This window comes from Bombina bombina, chromosome 5 (genome assembly GCF_027579735.1).
Source record: "Bombina bombina isolate aBomBom1 chromosome 5, aBomBom1.pri, whole genome shotgun sequence".
Classification (NCBI taxonomy): Eukaryota; Metazoa; Chordata; class Amphibia; order Anura; family Bombinatoridae; genus Bombina; species Bombina bombina.
Genome location: NC_069503.1, coordinates 379575588 through 379591689, shown reverse-complemented (window position 1 = coordinate 379591689; position 16102 = coordinate 379575588). Strand labels below are relative to the sequence as shown.

At 38.1% G+C, this 16102-nt stretch overlaps 1 protein-coding gene across 2 annotated transcripts in view; it reads right to left on the bottom strand.

Moving 5' to 3' along the window:
• The window catches only part of PLCL2 (phospholipase C like 2), a 568421-nt gene that overhangs the window by 257922 nt on the left and 294397 nt on the right, over positions 1-16102 (bottom strand). For both annotated transcript variants that reach the window (XM_053714212.1, XM_053714213.1), the window contains exon 3: positions 13177-15660. In XM_053714212.1, the coding sequence (XP_053570187.1) occupies positions 13177-15660 (2484 nt within the window). The remainder of the gene's footprint in view (positions 1-13176; positions 15661-16102) is intronic.

Here is a 16102-nt window from a genome sequence, read left to right as displayed (position 1 = left end):
GCATGGGTATACCGCAGCCTCCTCACAATATAGACAGGTATTAGACTTAGGTAAAGAGGGAGTACCCTCCAACGCATCAGAATCCTCCATAGCTTGCGCTTACAAAGCAGACTATAAATTAATAAGAAAAAAACTGCACCTTTATACCCCCAATGGTTGGGGCACTCACCACCTCCTATGACCCGGCAAAACAGAGAAACCGCTTCTTCTCTGGTAACCAGCACGGTCAGGAAAGAGGAAATAAGGTGTGACCACACCCGGTCACATGGTGCGCAATGCAGGACCGCCCCTGCTATAGGAGAAAAAAATAAAGTGTGCGAAGCTTTTCAAGCTGCGCAGCTCAAAAAACGAAAGTAAAAGCCTGTACGTTCCAACATCTGCCTGAGCCCAAAAAACATCTCACACATGTCGCAGCATTATCAAATGAACTTATGTCTTTAATCCCCAACTATTCAATAATCCCCCTCAGGAGATATTAACCCTTGATTCCATACAGATAAAAGGAGCCACACTGTGACCCTGTCTTCTGGCGTTATCATATGTGTAAAAATGAAACGATCTTACCGGAATCTATGCCGTGGAACAGAAACACAGCCTCTCAAGTGTGACAGTCTTGTAGCATCGCTCCTGACATGGACTTGAGTGATGGAAGCAGGCAGTGAAACTCGTCAACACTGATTGATTAGGAGCTGTTAATACGAGTCTCGATGGGTTCGCAGAAAGACTCTCCCTGCATATCCAGACTCTAACATTCGTCAAAGCTCTCACTGAGAAGCTGACAAGACTACCTAAAACTCCAGTCCCATTTCAAAGGGTAGATAGCCTTCCTAAGGAACTACTCCGAATCTTCTGACACTTCTCTGCCAACCTCCTGTGACGAAAGGCAAAGAATGACTGGGATATGAGGGAAGTAGGGGGAGTATTTAAGCCTTTGGTTGGGGTGTCTTCGCCTCCTCCTGATGGCCAGGTTAAATATTTCCCAACCGTAAGGAATGATGCCGTAGACTCCCCTCATATTAAGAAGGAAAAAAAGTCTAAAATGCCTTTGTACCCTGTAGTATTAAAGGGATATAAAACAGTTTGTTTAATTGTTGTAATAAAAAAAGCACTAAGCAACGACTTATACTTAAAGGGATAAATAGGTCAAAATTGAAATATGCATGGGTGCATTTCAATTTGATATAGAATCATTTTGGCAATATACTTTGCTTAGCAAAATTGCATCTAGTAAACGTTATTACTGTTTTTCATCAGCATACGCACATATCATGTGAGTGTTCGTGCACCAGTATTTAAACGTCATGCCTGCTAAGAGAGCTGGTGGTAGTGGGTATTTCTTCAGTGAAGATGTAATCTATCATACAAGCCCCTGCTGAGTATCTGAGAAGGTGTGCTGTTTGAATACTGGTGCACGGGCCCCAGCATATGCTCCTAAAAAAAACAGATATAACTTTTACTAGAAGCATTTTTGCTTTTGGAAGTATATTGAAAATATGCTATTTTAATTCCATTCTATTCCTTTAATAGAAATAATTGCAATATGTATTATTAAATATTTTAAAAGGATTTTAACTTTTTTTTTTTTACTTAATATGTGCAGTGTCCATTACTTCCTGTCACAGCCCTATAAGGTGCTGGAGTCTCTACAAGAAGGCTCATTTGGCTTGATTTATAAAACATGAGATGCTTTACTATTCATTAAGATCTAGAGGGACTCCTACACTACAGAGACCGGAAGTCAGCGTTTGCCCATGCTCAGAAGAGGCAGAATAGAATACAAGTTTTTCAGCATGTCTACTCCCTTATTTAGCTGTAGGAAGGGGACATGCTAAGAATGTCTAAGTGCTGATTTGGCAAGAAAACAAGTAAGTTGTTTGCCTTTTTTAACACAATCTGTTTCTTTTTACTTTTACTTTGACAACATGTTTTTTTTACTAAAGGAGAACTGTTTCATACTCCTTTGAGATGAACTTTCACTGGAATTAAGGGGCCTAGTCCAAATCATGAAAAACCCAGATTCTTCCATTAGACTACCAGATAGTGAAGTGTAATACATCACTCCAAAGAACACGTTTCCACTGCTCCAGAGTCCAGTGGCAGGGTGCTTTGCACCACTCCCGAGAACACGTTTCCACTGCTCCAGAGTCCAGTGACAGGGTGCTTTACACCACTCCTGCCAGCATTTGGCATTGTGCATGTTGCGCTGAGGTTTCTGTACAGCTATTTGACCATGGAAACCCATTTCATGAAGTTCTGACACACAGTTTTTGAGCGAATGTTGCTTCCAGAGGCAGTTTGGAACTCTGTAGTGAGTGATGCAACAGAAAACAGGCACTTTTTACACCCTGCACACTTCAGCATGCATCCAATAACAATAGCACTTATATTTGACAGGGACAGACCTAGTATAGCAGAAATGTCACTGACTTGTGGCAAAGGTGGCGTCCAATGACAGTGTCACTTTTAAAGTCACTGAGCTTCAGTATGATTCATTCTACTGCCACTGTTTGTCTATGGAGATTAAAAGAACCAGTAGATACAGTAGATTTGCAAAATCAATAAATGCATAATAAAAATACAATGCAATATCCCTTAGTCTGAACCTCAAATGAGTAGCATATTTTTCTCTGACACATTTCAAAGTTATGTCTATTTCCACTCCCCCTGTATCATGTGACAGCCATATACGTATATTCTGTGAATTCTTGCACATGCTCAGTAGGAGCTGGTGACTCAAAGTATAAATATATAAAGACTGCACATTTTGTTAATGGAAGTAAATTGGAAAGTTGTTTAAAATTGCCTGCTCTTTCTGAATCATGAAAGAAAAATTTTGACTTGAGTGTCCCTTTAAAGGGACATAAAACAGGTTGTGCATATCCTAAAAGGGCTAATTAATTAAAAATAGTTTGCATTAAAAAAAATGTTTAAAAATTGCTGACAAGAGGGGGGGGGGGGGGGGCAGAGTCAGCCACCTAAGAGAATGGCCGCATATTCATATCGCTCTGGAAATAACCTCTTTAATACTAGCTATGGATGCCACATATGATTGAATCTAACTCCTGGAAGTCGTTGGGCATTACTCCTGATTCTTAATATCGCACAGGATGTCACATACATGTCTATATTAACGCTGCAGCCTTAATCTAAGACCGGGGATCTATGCAGCTTCTGCATTCATGGAAGCCATTTTCTCACCCGCGTGGTGGCAGAATCCCACTATTCCTCAGCAGCTGCTACTGAGACGCTTTTTATAACGACTATGGAAGATCTTGCATCCTGGGAACGAGAAGTACATTCACTTCTCAGGGAACGCCTGGCTGCACTGGAACGGGAGTTGCGCAAGTCCCTGACAAAGCAGATCCCCACAGAGACCCTGGGGGAGATCGAGTCACTGGATACAGCTGTAGAGGCATGCTTGATCATGAATACAGAAGGAGACCTGCTGGAACTGCGTAGCAGGGAGGATATCTATCACTCCGACGCCCAGAGCTCTGCCTTACCTGAATGCTACGTATCTCACTTCCACGCTAAAGGAGCCACTGAAACATACAAAGGAGATTATCTTCAATGTTCAGCATCCAGGACGTACCCTGAAAGCTGGCGGTTCCATGTGCCTGAACGGGTCTTGGAGACCATGGAACACATGCGCATCATTTCTACAGCCTGGAGAAAGACCTCAGTTCCACTGCTTCCTATGAGAAACGGTATAGGTTGGAAAAAAACTTTAACTACATCTCTGCATCACTCATAAGTTTAAATACTGTGGGGTACTTTTTTGATGACACCCAATGTTTGAGTTTTATGGTATCACTTATATGGGATAAGCTGATGCAGATTTAAAGGGAACAGGGACATAAAGCACTTCTTTATTAAGATCTACTCATGTGCTACACTAAGCCTCTCGTCTTGCTTTGTTGGGGTAGGGAATACTAGGTTATACCCCTCATGCTACGCTGTCTGACGGCAATGAGATAAGCCTGAACAGTAGTATATACTGTATATTCTTTCCAAACCTGGACTTTTGCAAATACGGAGTATGAACCTTATGTATCAGAAGAGGAGATATAATTAACTCTGTATTTGTTATTTTATTCAAAGTTATAACGAGCATAATGTTAATATACTATTCTATTCACTGTTAGCTATAGGAACATTGCCAGGGGTGAAACATTACTAGTTTAGTATTTAGCTGTTTAGCATTGATATTATGGGCCTATCCCTGCAAAAATGTATCTTGAGTCCATGTGTATTTTGAGTGGTAGGCTTGGTATCTACCACACCCTGTTTAACAATATATAAGTTTGTTATGAAAGGTATTAGTTATAAGAGATTCCTCTGGAGGTAATCTCTGCAGACCAGTATAAAATGAGTAATATAGTATCTCCTTTGACCCAGCTAACTGTCAAAAAAAAAATTTTTGTATGTCTTGTCTGATATGTATATCTATTCCCTTACATAACCTGCACAGAAAATAGACACTGGCGGCTAAAGCGATATTTGCCCTGGTGTCCCTAGCAATCTACTTATATAATGCTTTTGTATCTGAATGTTCTTAGAGACTTGGATGTCTGCGGCCGGGATATCTGAGCCTTTCCACTTTTATATTCATGGACATAATAGGTAGGGGAGTGCATACGGGGGAGTGTATACGGATTGGGGACTCCATAGCCAGCTGGGGAATACTAACACTCGGTATTGGATATGTGTTTAGGCCTTTACAGATAGCTCCAGATAGTTGTTTCCTATTAAAAGTTTAATGTGGTACCGTGGATGTTTTGAAATTATAGCAGAAGAACAGACCGCACACATATGTTAGCTTCCCCATTTTTTAGTATGTGGCATTGCATGTTAAGCTCATAACTTGAGGCTGTGGCCATTGCTGTACTGTGATGCGCAGCTTCCCTTCAAAATATAGCGCAGGCTGGACCTGCACAACTGCTATTATGTATGGTCTCCCTTCTCATAATATCATACAGCTGTATCAATCACGTCAAATTTATTAGCTTAGATCTTCAGGCTCTATTATGACAGGTATATCGTTAGTCCAGCGGGCAATTAGTTAATTTTTATGTATCCACTAGTAACCCGCGTGCTTATGAGACTCCTCATATAGATGTGTTGCTCTGTTTTATTGAAACTTGTTTATCTGGAGTTATGACGCAACAGCTTACTTTGTTTTTCTAGGGATGCATGATCTTCTTGATATATTCTGCTTACCATACTCAACTAACCATACCCCCCCCACCACCCCCACCGTCGCCCCCCCTTCCCCACATAGAATACCTCCTAGATTAGGAGGGTTAACTACGCAGTTTATCTCGTCTATACCGCACCCTAATTACTTTTTTCATTAGTAAATCTTGCAGTACAACATAATATTGACCTTATTTTTACTTCCTCTATTGTATATTGCTGTAATCCCTTGTTTGTATGCCAAATCATTATCTCAGAATAAAAACCTTTATAAACAAAAATTGCTGGCAAGAATTTTAAAATAATTTTCAAAAAAGTAAGCAAAATGAATTACATAGCTAAGCTGCCCCACACACACACACAAGTTCACAGTTTCTAGGCATGCTCCAGCAGATAATCCCTATGCACTTTTGCATTCTACCAAAACAACAATAGCTATAGCTACAGCTATAGAAGGAATTGTGTGGGGGGAGTTTGAGCTTTACAATTCAGAAACTAAAAAGAAAGGGTTAATGGCGAGGCACTGCAGTAAAATTTGCAGGTAAATTAATTAAAGTACATATTATTATATTTTGTCTCTATCCCAACTTGTTTTATGTCCCTTTAGTCTATCCACTTGTTAGCAATGGTGTGGCTGAAACACCTGAACTCAGTAATTAGTAGGGATGTCCACATACGTTTGGTCACAGAGAATATATACCTTGCTTTTGGGTATGCAATCATTTAAAAAAAATGTATTTATAGATTTATAGAAAGGTTTACAGATTTCAGATGATTTAGTTTTAGTGAAACACATTTTTTGTGACATTTAAAATTGAGTTACTTGATAAAGAAAAAAAATTGAAATTTGTTTTAAAAGATAAGCCCTTATAAATGTATCCAGAAAAATGTCTTTGTTACCTGGCTGCAGTCATCTGCAGATATTCAGACTCCTGGCTGAGATGCAAAGACTAAAGGGAAATGGAACACCATGAGATAAAAAACTAGCAGCTAATTAATAACCGTCCCTAACAGGCCTCAGCAGAGGAGATAAGCTAACAGGCTTTAAACATAGGGAAAGCTAGATTACAACATGGCAGCGCACATTACTATATGGAGAAAGTTACTTATTTGTTTAAAATTTTAACAGATTTCATGTTCATCTCCATAGTATTCCCAGTCTAATCTTGCATCATCGTGTTCAGCATTTATATAGTTTTTAATGTCCTTTTATTAAAGGAATTTTTATTGTTTTATAAGATAGATAATCCCTTTATTACCCATTCCCCAGTTCTGCATAACCAACACAGTTATATTAATACACTTTTTACCTTTGTGATTACCTTGTGTCTAAGCCTCTGCAGATTTCAGTTCTTTTCACAGACTTGCATTTTAGCCAATCAGTTCCCTCTCATAAATAACTTCACTGGAGTGAGCACAATGTTATCTATATGACCCACATGAACTAGCGCTGTCTGTGAAAAACTTTCAAATGCATTGAAATAAGAGGCGGCCTTTAATGGCTTAGAAATTAGCATATGAGTCTACCTAGGTTTAGCTTTCAACAAAGAATACCAAGAAAACAAAGCACATTTGATGATAAAAGTTGGAAAGCTGTTTAAAATTGCATTTAATGCGCTTCATGAGAGAGAAGGTTGCAACTCATTTAAAGGGTAAACCTCCTTGATATTTTTATATAAAATGTTTAGTTAGGTGCAATTAAACAACTTTGCACTATACGTTAATTATTTAATTTGCCCCTGTTCATGCAATGTTGAGGATTTTCTAGTTCTCATAACTTGAAATGCACCCTGCCAACTTATCAAGGCTAACCCTGCTACATATATCCCCCTAATTGGCTTTATCAGATAACAACTGCAAAACAAATATGAAAATTAATAACTTTATTATGCAAGTGTATAATACATAGTATTTGCTGTTTAGAGCCTATGATAAAGGGGCATGTTAATGCAATGTTCTAATTATTATTACATTAATGTTTTCTGGTTATTATTTATTGAACCCCCTGCACAAGGGTAAAAAATTGTAAAAAAAAAAATGTAGTGCACCAGGTGCTTTTCCTGAGCAGGTCTTGTGCAGACTGTAATTGGCAGTTACTTGCATCTGCGGCTTCTAATTGACTCACTGGTCACGTCCTGCTCAAGAGCTGAAATGAATTGTGGATCCTGAGCAGGGTGTTAGAGGGATAGTCTAATGCAAAAATTACATAGTCTGATTCAATAGTGCATATAACTTTGCATTACTTACCCTAGCTAATTATGTGCTTAACCTCTTGCGCCATAAGGACATAAGTACAACGTCACACATTACAATGTCCAGTGTACTGTGTTGATGTAGTGTCTACATCCAACACCGTGACACATGCTGCGGTGTCCGCTGTCAGCTTAGACAGTAGAGACTGCAGCTGGGACACAAGGCATCCGTCTAGTAGTGATCAAGCTTCCTTACCATATGAAGCCAGATGGCCTGATTGATACAGAAAGTGACACTATCTGTGTCACTCCCTGTAATGATTGTCCATTGGTGCTGAGTGGGAGCGGTGGGAGGGAAGGAGGTAGGCGGGGGCGGCCCATTGAGGGGAGGGAGGGTGGTGTTCCCTACACTACAAAAACATAAGACAGGGAAGAGGGAGGGATGGGGCCCTACACTATGGTACTATATAGGCTGAAGGGGGGACCCTGCAATAATTAGACAGATATGATGAGGTCTAAACTCTCTGCAAGTTCAGTACATTTTATTGGGTTGTGGTTTTAATTAGCACACATTTGTTTCATATACAAAAATAAACCTTAATTGATTCCCCATACATTTTAAACTCTGGAGCTAGTATAACAAGTTATTGGAAACACATTAAGGGAAAGCCAATTTCACAGTACACTATCCCTTTAAGGGGAAACCAATTTTACACTACACAGTTCTTTTAAAAAAAAAGTTGGTTTCTATTTCCAGTGCACTGAGCACTAAGGAAGCCTCTCAGCTGTTTAACTCACTATAACCAGATAATAAGAATCACTTTGTCCACCGGGGAGAACAGGATCACTTTGTTATGCAAAGCCAATAATCACTCTCAACCTGACATGCCTCAGCGGATTAAAAGGATATCCCTAAATGGATTGTACACACAGTAGTCCTTTAATGAAGATGTGTTTTTGTAGACAACACACACAAGTAAGTGATATGCTCCTGGTTTGGACAAATTATTTACTTACACCATGTATCCTAAGGTAACTTTAGAAAGATTAAATGACAGTGTAGCTGGAATGTAAAAACAAAACTACTACAACACACTGGAAAGTAAATTAAAGGGACATTAAAGTAAATTTTGTAACAGATAAACAGCACATAGCAGCATTGAAAGGAACATAAATCTGAATTATGCATTAGTACATATTCGTATTGCTTGCATATACATATGTGTGTATCCTTCATCGAGGGGTTAAACACAAAGATAAAATAATTTCTGGACCAACAGTGTATCACTAGCTGAGCATAGCAGCTGAGCCAATCAGAAACGACATATGTGAGTAGCTGCCAGCACTGTATTGATACCCAGATTCTGACCTTAACTTTGTGTTCAAAACCTTTGTAGGGTTAGACACAGTTATATTTAAGCAACACTGCAAAAATAAAATGCTCTAAAACGTTAAAGCACTTTCTTATTGCTCTCCTTTACCAGCTGTGGGCAAATGTAAATGCATTTTTATTGAGGGGATACTGCAGGATGAGTTCAATTGTACCATATTTTAAGACATTTCAATGTAGAAATAAAATGTCTGGATTCATTACAGTGCGTTATTTTTGTACTAATGCCCCTTGCTAGCTATGTGCTTACCCACTAATATTGTGTTAAATATATAGAAAAGGTCTCTCTCAGGTTCCACACAACACTGCAACTGCTGAGCAGGACATGGTCGGTAATTGAAGGCTACATGTGAATGCTGCTCCTAAATGGTTCACTGCTCCTGCCCTGCTCAGGAACAGCTCCAGCGTGGGACTAGCTATATGTTTTTCCGCTGTGCCAGGTTTAAGAGGTTGAGCCAGTGGTGGGATTCAGCAGGTTCTCACCAGTTCATAAAGGGACATTGTACACTAGATTTTTCTTTGCATAAATGTTTTGTAGATGATCCATTTATATAGCCCATCTGGGGGAGTTTTTGTAACAATGTATAATTTTGCTTTTTTTTTTTAATAACATTGTGCTGATTTTCAGACTCCTAACCAAGCCTCAAAGTGTCAGATGTAGACTGAAGTCTACGGACTCCTGCTAGCTCCTGTAAGTGTAATGGGTCTTTTCATATGCAGGGGAGGGGGAGTGTCTGCGCTTCCTGCTTTATCAGTCCTATTCAGTGGGTGTCCTAGTCTAACCTCATCAACAGTGCTAAACTGGGAGCTTCTAAGTGCTTTTTTAAAAGGTTTTATACTGGATTTTCAGATCAGTATCTGTGCATTTTCTTCTTTATAGTAGTGTCTATTACATGCAGTTTAATAAAAAAAAAAAAATAGTGTATACTGTCCCAAACCTGTTCCTAAAATTTTGAAAGTGTAAAGAACCTGTTTCTAAAGGTTTAGTATTATAGAAAAGTTAGAGAACCTGTTGCTAAAATTTCACAATCCCACCAGAGCCTGCTGCTAATCCCAATCTTTTACAAAACTTCATCTAATGACTTTTCTACAAAATTCACCATTAAAGGGACAGTCAAAACCAGAATTTTTGTTGTTTTAAAAGATAGATAATCCCTTAATTACCCATTCCTCAGTTTTGCATAACCAACACAGTTATAATAATACATGTTTTACCTCTGTAATTACCTTGTATCTAAGCCTCAGCAGCCCCTTATTTCAGTTCTTTTGACAGACTTGCATTTTAGCAAGCATTCTCTTACTGATAGTTGTAATAGTCTCCGTTTCTATATATATGTATATATTTTCATTATTTACTTCTTATGACAGGCAGTTTGCAATAACTATGTGCCAATATTATTTAGCTGAGTTTTTAGGCTAGTAGTTTATATCACTGCCTTGTAGCATTTCACTTGTAGCTTAAATGAGGGTGTATTATGTAAATTTTACTGATTGACAATTAACCAATGAGATGTCTTTTATGCATTTAAAAAGGTGCAGTGTATCAGATAGAACATGCTAGGACTACGGCTCTTGACGAAATGCGTAAGCCTATCTAATACACTACACCCTCAGTGTGTTACCATGGACTTTGCTGTCTTTTTTAAACTTGTGGAATAAAGATCAAGTTTTATTTACACGGATCGATCGACTTTGTCCTTTGTTGATGAGCTTGCATTTTACCCTGTCTCCATGGTAAATTCACGTGCATGAGCTCAATGCAGGGGCGTATTTAGGTTTTGTGCTGCACTAGGCACTCAAAATTCTGCTGCCCCCCCTCCACCACCCCAGGTTCAAGGCCTTTTTTTAGACATAATATTTTTGGGGCAGGGTGTAAAAAGTAAAAATGCCTTTTTAAGTAGATGTTCATCAGGGCTTGCATTCACTCTGGTCTCACACACACATATATATATATTTTAAGACATTATTTTGCAAGTCAGATGATTAAAGTGTTTATATCAGAAAAAAATATCCTTCACTGTATGATAGTCTGTCAGTAGGTAGTTGTTTAACCTTAAACATCTTCTTTGGTGATTGACAGTTATTTAAGCAAAATATCTGCTTGGATAAATATGTAATGAATATACAAACTGGCCTTTAAAAGTACTTACAAAATACAACAGTAGTTATGATAGGTTTAGGAATTGTATCCTAGGGGATAAAGTCACATGATTACAATCATAATAAAGTATATACTTGTATTGTTTCTGAATGTATTAAATGCATACAACATATTTTCAGTTGTGTTTTAAGTCACATAGTTGTATAGATTCAGCAATAAATACTTATTCTTTGCATGTATGACAGATAAACAGTAAATGTACAAGTATTTAGTGACTAATCCGTTAAAGTATTTTAATGCCTAATGAAGATGTATTGAAGGGAGAAAGGCATATGCTGTTTCACAGTGGTCACGGTGTAGTGCACACTGCACTGTGTAGTCTGTGTGAGTCTCAATCACGCGGTGGAGCCAGGAAGAATACCGCATTCCCTCTCAGTCCAGGCCAGGCTGCGCAAGTGAGCTCCGCCTCCACTGTCACCACGTCATGCGCACCCACATACAATCCCATAGGATAGCAATAGCTGGGCCAGCCATTTAAGTCATTTGTAATTGGTTGATTAAGCCACCCAGCCCTGAGTTCAGTAGAGTGGCCCTAGGGACTCAAAATTCTGCTGCCCCTTAAAAATCTGCTGCCCTAGGCACCGGCCTTGTTGGTCTATGCCTTAATATGCCCCTGGCTCAATGTTATCTATATGAAACACACAAACTAATGCCCTCTAGTGGTGAAAAACTATCAAAATGTATTTAGATTAGAGGCGGCCTTCAAGGTCTAAGAAATTAGCATATGAACCTCCTATGTTTAGCTTTCAACTAAGAATACAAAGAGAAACAAAGCAAATTTGGTGATGAAAGTAAATGGGAAAGTTGTTTAAAATGACATGCCCTATTTGAATCATGAAAGGTTTTTTTGGACTTGACTGTTCCTTTAAAGTCTGGGAGGGGGTAAAAAATTTTTGCAGGAAATCTATGCTAGATAATTGAAATATTGTGAAGGATTTATCTAATAAAAACATATTAAGAGTTCTCAGAGCGAAATTATACCCTTGTTTGTAAGTGTTCTATCGTATAACTTTTTCATATTTATCCATTTTTATTTTCAGGCAGCACTAAAAATATATATTTGTTATTCATCTTCATATAGAAGAACAAATATTTACAAGAACTGTTTAGGCACTACACCATTATTGTACATAGTTAAAGGTAAAATTATAGCATGATACCTGTACATTTTACTTTGTGTTAACCTTTTTAAATAATGGACTGAATTAAAACTAATATTACAGTCACATATTTCCTGTTGCCTGCATAGGTGGACCGGCATAAATGATCCTAAAAAATGGAGTCACAAGGTTACACGTGATGAAATTATAGACTGAATTTTTTTATGGGTCCAATAAAACAAAATTACCATGCAAATAGTTAAAGGGCAAGCAATTGAAAGTGATGCAGCATAGCTGTAAAAAGCTGACTAGACAATATCACCTAAATATCTCCATCTAGAAAGGAAACTATTTTACCTCAATATTTCCTCAGTAACCATATCCCATTGTAAAGGGACCAAAGTAGCCAAATCAGGATGCTAGTTCCAGGACTTGTAAGGAGGCGAGGATCTGGTATGTGCAAGCACAGTCAAGTTATTTCCGTTCTCAGTTTAATGAAGTTTACTATGAAATCTTGTGAGATTTCTAAGAAATCTCTTGATATCACAGTGTGAAATCAGCACTGATGAAGCTGATTGGATGGGTTTTTTTTCTACATGCAATTGACAGTAGCTGGAGGATAACTGTTCACAGAGCACTAACTCTGGTGAGCTGAAGAAATTTTGAGGTCAAATACCTTCATTTTTTAGAAAGAGATGTTAAGATGACATTTTCTTGTCTGCTTTTGGCAGTTATGCTGCATCACTTTCAAGTGATTTAGCATATGAGTACTATGTCCGCAAAGGTCACCATGCAGATCTTGTAATTTTTCTCCCCACTACACCTTTACCTATCCTGATTTGTAGCACACAGTAAGTGGGTGTTCTATGCAATTGACGTCTTACTATCCTGTTTGTGTGGGTTCAATGCATTTGTTTCTGGATCTGTTTATTGCCAGATTTAAGGAACCTTTCTTACTAAAATGCACATTTAAAAAAATGTTAGATTGAATTAGTAATGGCAAATTGTGGAACATAACATAGATTTTTAAAATTGTTATTAAACAAAATAAAAAATACACAAACAAAACAAAAATTATAATACATCCATCCTGAGCTAAAATGATAAACCAATGGATTGTATTTAATGAAGTCTCACCTGCATATTTTCTCGGAGGTCTGTGGCTTCTCGTATAGGTTGAATAGCGTTCTTAAATACATCATCAACAGACTTTATCCATAATGTTCTCATGGAAGCATAGTCCCTGGATTTCTTTGCTTTCCTCACAGAGAGGCCACGTTTATGGGGTTTGCCTCCACCCCTGCGGTTTGTAATAGCCACATGGACAAATAACGATGTGTGCGGTAATACATCTCCAGTTAAAGATTGCAGAGGGACATGCCTATACCCAGGTTGTAGACATTCAAATGGAATTGTATACTGTCCAATAAATTCATCTCCAATATAATCATCATCCAATACCACAAACCGAACCATTGTTAGTTCCGGGAGATTAATCTGAAATTCAAAACTTTCATCAAAAATGGGATTGTCTCCATTTTGGTGTACTGTTTTTGTCCTTTGCTCAGCACAGTCTGCAGGTATACCATGAATCTCAACATAAACATAAGGATCTACAACATCGCCTTTGGCACCAGAACCTTTGGGTTTTGGAAAGTTTTGTCCACTGATGATTTTAATATGAAGAAGCTGGGGAGAAACCCCTGGCACAGAATCTTTTGTGTTTGCACTAAAGAAAGAAACCTCCTCACGCATGATAGCAGGACGCAAAACATATCCACAATTCCCATTCTGACGAAACCAGCCAATGTTGAGATCCATCATTAATCCAGGTGTTTGAAAATTCATTGCCACTATTTGGCAACCACATTTCCAAAAATCCTGAGGATTCATGTTGCTGGAATCTATTCTCATTGGGCTAGGAAAAATCCTGGACAAGTATCTTTTGTTATAGTTAACAAAATCTCCAGGATTTTCATTTGCATATTTTCCTGCTGCCACTTCATTAAATGAGCAAACTTCCCAGTATTTCTGATTCTGAAATGATACCTGAAAATCAGTGAACTGAATAGATTTACAAATGTTTACCAATTCTGAGAGCTCCTTACACAGTTGAATTCGTTTTACTGTGACAATGTTTTGCTGGTCTTCGGCTTCTTTTCCAACTCTCTGAGACATTTCTATCCCTTCATCTTCATCGGTAACATCCCCCTCAATTCCAGTGCAGTTTGGTGGCAGCTTTTTTGCTTTCATTAGAATTTTTCCTTTTAACAAATCAGGAGATGGAAGATAAGATTCTTCTGCGTTGGGAGAAGCTGTATATAATTTTTCTCCTAAAATTTTCTTCATATGCTGGACCATTACTTTTTGTTGCTTGATGGAGCAGTGGTTTTCCAAACATAAAATTAGAGGATACTCAGAAGCATGGAAGGCATATTTGTTGATTATATCAATAACACTACGGAAGACTATCTGTGATGTCATTGTGTGACCTGTATAAATTACGGGTTCATTATCTGGGCCATCCCATACATCTAGCTCAACACTTCGACAGCCCATTTTGAGTGCGCGAATATAACCTGTAATATCTGAAGGACCTCTAAATTGATCTTCTATTAGGTATGTATTATGTGATGCATTTATGTAATAGTGGGACAATGGTTGTGTCATATCCTGACATACTTTTTTGTGCTCTGGTTCAAAAATACAACAATCAGGTGATATAAGGTAATTTGTAAAGCCATCTAAAGACAGACATCCTTTCTCCCGGCCTACAGATGGCTCATATTTTTTTATAATTTCAAGGCTTATATCCTCTGTGACATGTGCCATACCCTGTTCTGCTTCTAGAAACATCATAAGGTCCTTGGTATCCAAGAATTCTTTATTGCTTGAAAATTGAACTAACAAAAAATAAATTTCTGGCCTTGTGCAGAGCTCATGGAAAACTTCAATAAATTCATCCTTTGTGACATCTGTACTAATTTTGTCCTTAGATTTCTGTAATTCTTTGAATTTTAATTCAATTTTGCCGTTTTTAAGACCAGGATTCCTTGTTTTGATAAATTGCACTGCCCTACAAAGAGGTAATTGTCCCACATTTTCTATATCCTCTTCATTAAACATTTGAGAAAGCCATGATGTCCGCATATTATCCTGTAAACTTTCAATCATATCCAATGTGTGCTTTCCATAAGAAATTAAGTAACGTAACCCTGTAACCCAAATATTTGCAACATCTGCTGTGTTAGCAACAAGATCTAATGATTCATAATTATCACCATAAATGATGGAGAATGCACAGTCCTCTGATATCTGATCATAAATCCCATTGCTACGGAAAATATCAGTATTTTTTCCAGTTCTCACTTCTTTTACCGACCTGATGTCAATTTTTGCTTTTTCAGAATCCTTCTTAGAGGGCTCCCACCGGAGGGACTGCATATCTGCATCCAGGAGAAAATATCTATGGTAAATTCTGGAGTTCGACCTAACTTTTTTCAGCTCAGATCCATCCACCATTGCATTAATACAGTCACTTGCGCTGCTAATCTTCTTCTCAGTGGGCATGCTGCTGAATGACACGGTTTTCTTTCGTTCTTTTCTTTGCTTGGTACCATCCTGAAAAATAGACAAAACAGAGAAAATGCTTAACCACAACAATTAAAGTAAACTTACTGAAAAAAACAAAAAACTATTTCATATTAACGACAGTATACAAGAGCATATCTTTAGTATTGTATTACAACAGGATTTTGTTAAACGCTAAAGTAGTAGAGGGACATAATAATGCTAAAAAAAGTAATGTCATTTTTGCAGCAGATTTGAAGCAGAAAATAGCCGGTTTCTGGCAGGTTCATGCAACTGCCACTCTCAATGGGCCTACCCGCCGTTTGCTGCAATGCTTCTGTTTCCCAAACAACAGTTTAACCCCTACAAAATAGTTAAACACATAGGCCTAGATTTGGAGTTTGGCGTTAGCCGTGAAAACCAGCGTTAGAGGCTCCTAACGCTGGTTTTAGGCTAACTCTGGTATTTGGAGTCATTCAAAAAAGGGTCTAAC